Source organism: Corylus avellana, chromosome ca1 (assembly GCF_901000735.1).
Source record: "Corylus avellana chromosome ca1, CavTom2PMs-1.0".
Lineage (NCBI taxonomy): Eukaryota > Viridiplantae > Streptophyta > Magnoliopsida > Fagales > Betulaceae > Corylus > Corylus avellana.
The window spans coordinates 45,045,721-45,050,619 of record NC_081541.1 but is presented as its reverse complement, the minus strand read 5'-3'; the positions used below and the strand labels follow the sequence as shown (position 1 = coordinate 45,050,619).

General features: G+C 32.2%; 1 protein-coding gene across 1 annotated transcript in view; it reads right to left on the bottom strand.

Moving 5' to 3' along the window:
* LOC132173333 (putative disease resistance protein At3g14460) overlaps positions 1-1,788 on the bottom strand; it is a 6,626-nt gene extending 4,838 nt beyond the window's left edge. Inside the window, exons 1-2 of the mRNA XM_059584810.1 lie at positions 1,524-1,788; positions 728-751 (exon numbers count right to left, since the gene is read on the bottom strand). Coding sequence (XP_059440793.1) covers positions 728-751; positions 1,524-1,788 — 289 coding nt within the window. The remainder of the gene's footprint in view (positions 1-727; positions 752-1,523) is intronic.
* Positions 1,789-4,899: the final 3,111 nt, after the last annotated feature.

Here is a 4,899-nt window from a genome sequence, read left to right as displayed (position 1 = left end):
AAAATATAATGTCCACAGTTTGTTTTGAAGGCTTTGAATGTGAATCTCTTGACCTTTTAGGTGTAGAGAAATGGTCGTTATATATAGTGTTACCCACTATATAGTATATAGTGTTGAACTAATTCAAGCATATGTGAATTAAGTTCTTTGACCGTCGAGAGCAGGTGGAGAAAATGTTTGGGAGGCATTTAAGTCAAAGATCACATACAGATATGAATGGCTCATTTTCCACTCTTTATTATTCAAACTCTAACTATTACCAATTTTCCAAGGGGCCTCGGAAAACCTACCGCTTTTTGTTTTGGAAAAAATGTAAAATTAGTTCATGTGATTTAGCTGATTTACAATTAGTTTTATGTGGTATCAAAATGAATTCAAAGATCCTTAAGGTATGCAAAAAAAAAAAAATTTAGTCCCTACAATCAAATGTCGTCTACTAATTTAACAGATTCTGTTAGTGTGACATTAACTTAAATAGGACAAGTATTACAATTTTATTGGCTCTAGCGTTTTATGCTATTAGAATTTGTTAAATCAGTGAACATAATTTGACTAACTAAATTATTTTTTTTGGCATACCTCAAGCACTTTTGAGTTTGTTTTGATAACATATGCAATTAATTGTAAATCAGATAAATTACAAGGACTAATTTTACATTTTTCCCTTTTGTTTTTAATAACCACCCAATTTGTAGTACTTTTCAAACCTTAAAAAGTTGTAATTGACCCCTTAAACTACTTAGCTGTTTCACTTAGTCCATGTTATTAGGATTTTCTATTAAATCTGACGCAAAACATATCACGGGCATTACACATGACATAAAATGACAATATTACACCTATCATTTGAGTAAAAATACAATTATGCCCTTAAATTAATTTTTTTTTTTTAAATAATAATTAAATTAAATTAAATTAAATTAAATTAAATTAACTTCCTTAGCCATGGAGACTCACAAGTCACAACCAAACCCCGTGGGTGTCGAGACCCTCAACCTGGCCATGGGTCTCTAGTCCTAGTCCGGGAAACCCATGACCAAACCATCTGTCTTTAGCCATCGAGCCATGGAGACCTGGTTGTGGGACCCTTCCTACTATGGGGGTTTTTTTTTAAAATTTTTTTTTCCTTTTTATTTTTTTATTTTATTTATTTTGAAGAGGGTTTTATTGTTATTTTAAGCCACGTATATCCCACGTGACCCATTTTCCGTATAATTTAACAAAAAAAATTCTAATATAATAGGCTAGTGAAAGGACTAAGTAGCTTGCGGCTTAATTAATTGCAATTTTTTTTTTTTTTTTTTTTTGTAACAATTAATTGCAACTTTTTAAAGTATGAAAATACATAACAAATTACAAATTAGATTTAGATGGTAGTTTTAAGGTTATAATAACCTTAAGTTACCCATTAATCTGTCTTAAAAATGTAATTTGAAGAGGCAGAGTCCATATAACATGAAAGATGATCACCAATCTCAAAGTTTAATTTGATGGAATAGAAAGCAATGAATAATCCAAGCAACGTACCTGGCTTATTGTGCTTCCCGATTTGGCTTCCAGCCTGCATTGCAAAGCTTGAGTGGCAATCTCATCCCACAGATCCTCTGCATCATACACAGCATCCTTGAGCTCGTGGAGCCACTCTTTCACCAAAGGGCTCCTGAATTGTTTCTCCTCTGCGTCGTTGATCACAGCGTTGACAGACAACAGCGTGATCTTCAGCTTCTTCAGCAGCCTGTCGTTGAGTTTGTTTCCTCGCATGTAGTCCACAACCTCACGTGAAGCCATCCTGTCGAACAACACCTGGAGGAATGCAGAGAGAAAAGCTCCACCCACCAATTCTGCAGCCATGTTCTCTGTTTTGGAAAGCTAAGAAAATGAAGGAGTTTTGAAAAAGGAAGATTTGATGGAAGAGACAGCAATCAGCAGAAGTAGAGAGAAAACTGTTTGTGCTTTGTTCTTGCAAGATATAAAGGCGTGCTGACCAGAACAGAGCACATGACTTGAGCTTGGGGGCAGGAGAAGCTACTGCAATGGTGGACCCTATTCTCGGAGACCTCCATGATAAAATTGACTCAAATGAGATAATGATAATTAAGTCATTGTGCCGTCGGTTACAGGAAATCAAAAGCCGACCCCCGACAATAAATCCAAAACGAAAATACGGTTAAAAAAAAAAAAACTACAAAATAATAATAAAAAAAAAAGGGCCAAAAATGTCCTGTTCTTTTGTACCTCGAGCGAAAGCCAAGAAATGGGCCGCAAAAAAAGTTAATCAAAATGAGAACGAACCTCAAAAAATCCCTCAACACTTCCTAAACCTGTGCAAAGAAGTTGCAACATTCACCAAAAGAAAGTTGTGCAATGCATTAATCCAATCATGATCTATCGTAGAGGAAGAACAAACTTCGATAACAAAAGTCTCTACAACAAAATCAAACCACAAACGGCACTAGAGATTAAAACCCCACAAAATACAGGAAAAAAAAAATTATAGAAAATGCATAGACATATTTAGGGTCCATACTCAAAACATTCTTATTTTTTTGGAAAAAATTCGCATTACCCCCATGAAGTTTGAAGTGTTTTTCAAGTTGAATCTCAATGTTTAAAAATTTTCAATGTATCCTCCTAATGTTTCAAAAAATTGCAATTAACACCCTCTGTTATTAATTGCCGTCTAAGTACATGGAAATTGCAAGCATAGGAGCAGGTGAAAGGCATTTGCTCCTTTGCTTTTTCACTCCAACACGCACACGACACCCAAAAGGAGTTGACAAGAAATCAAAACAGGCGTTTGATTTTAATGAGGGGCAATTACGTTATTTCACTAGCTAGGTTAGGTGTAAAATTGGAAGACGCAGCATAAAAATCTCACGTGAAACGCACGTGATGTCATTTCCATTTACTTAGACCGCAATTAGTAACGGAAGGTGTTAATTGCAAATTTTTTAAACATTAAGGGGGTACATTGCAAATTTTTAAACATTGAGGTTCAAATTGAAAACTACCTCAAACTTCAGGGAATAAAGTGAATTTTTTCCTATTTTTTTTACATCAATCCATGTGCTATAGTAACAAAGGGTAAAACGGTATGTCAAAAACACCCTTAGAATCACTATATTGAGGAATAATCTCATATTGCTTGTAGACAAGATCTTAAGCATGTTTATAAAAAGTGGACAATCATTTCTTATTGAACCGATTTTATGAGATGAGTTAGGTGTGCGAATTTCTTCGCACTAATGAAGTTACAAAGGCTGTTTAAATGACATGATAGTGACGTATGTATGGGAGTTCCATGCTTTTCCAACACGTTTAAATGTGTTTTAAGGTTTCAGCATGGCGGAAAATATTTCCCACGACCAATGGCGGCAGCAAATCACTTGTCAGAAACAGAATGGAGTTATTTTCTATGGAGTATAATTCGTGGCTAGTTGAAGATTGAATATGTATGTAGTAGTGGTTGATACAGTTGATAACGTTTTGGACTTGTGGAGGTTGAAAGGATCCCCCATTTGACTGCAACAAAGATGAAAGAAACTTCATTGACTCAGGTTACCATTCTTGTCATTTGTCAAAATAATAACTTGTGTGCTCGAGTAGTTTGACGTGTTTGTGGAGGCGGGGAAAGGGATGATAATTGGTCTATCATCTTTGATTGCTGATTCAAGATGTTGTTCACATTGTTGTTCGATAAAGAACTTTGTTGCTGATTTTTTTTTTTTTTTGTTTAAATAGTAATAAAGAGTGATTGATGTGATATAAAGTTAAAAATAAATAAATAAATTTTAAATTTTTTAAGAGAGAAAAATGATATTTGGCAATATTTTTGAAAGGTAATTGGTTTTTTATTTTATTTTTTATATTTTAGAGAAATAAAAATAAGAAAGAACTGTTTCCCAAAGGGTATGGTCCTTGTGGGTCCTGTTGTTTGCTTCCAAGGGTTATTATTAAAAAATAATAATAATTTAATTACCTGAATTTTCTTCACTTTTGTAATAATTTTTCAAAGTTTAAAAATTCTCAATTTAGCATATCAAACTTTTAATTTTTTGCAATGTCTTCTCTCTGTTAAATCCTTACAGATGTGTATTCTCCTCCCTAGTTTTCTCATATTTGAATAATATATATATATATATATTCCTTATGAATGAGTGTCAAAATTACCAAAATATCCCATTTTTGAAAGAAAAAAAAATAAAAATTACAAAGATTCTGGCAATGGTCATGATTTAACAGAATTTGAAAAATACCCACACTTGAATCTATGCAAAAAACAAAAATTATAATAAAAACATGGGTATTTTGAAAATTTTGGTAGGATTTAACCGAAAATAATAATGGATAAGTGACATTTCAAAAAATTAAAAATTTGATATACTAAATCGAGAATTTTTTAACTTTCGGAGGGTAATCGCAAAAGTAATAAAAGTTTATGTGAGTTAAGTGATGTTTCTCTTGAAAAAAGAGAGAGATATATTACACTTAGATCGTAATTAAGTGTATTTTAATTTAACGTGCTTATTGAATTATTCCATTATAGAGCTGGTCAAATTAGAGTGATTACATGACTAATATGGTTTATTATTATTTTTAAGAAAAATATCAAGTTATAGTCTTCACTTTATTTCAAATCATTTTCTAATTTTTTTGATTTTTTTTACATAAATTTTATCTAGATAAAAATTCGACCATTATCCAAATTCTATAATCTTTTTCAATAGATTTCATGTGAAATTTTACTTATGTCGTACAAAACTTTACTTAATCTCCTTTAACTTTTATTGTTCTTGCAATCATCCTCTTAAAATTCAGCAACCCTTAATTTATTAATGTATCTAATTTTAAAAAAATTTGGAGCCATGGCCAAGCAATAGGTTCTATGTTTTTTTTGTT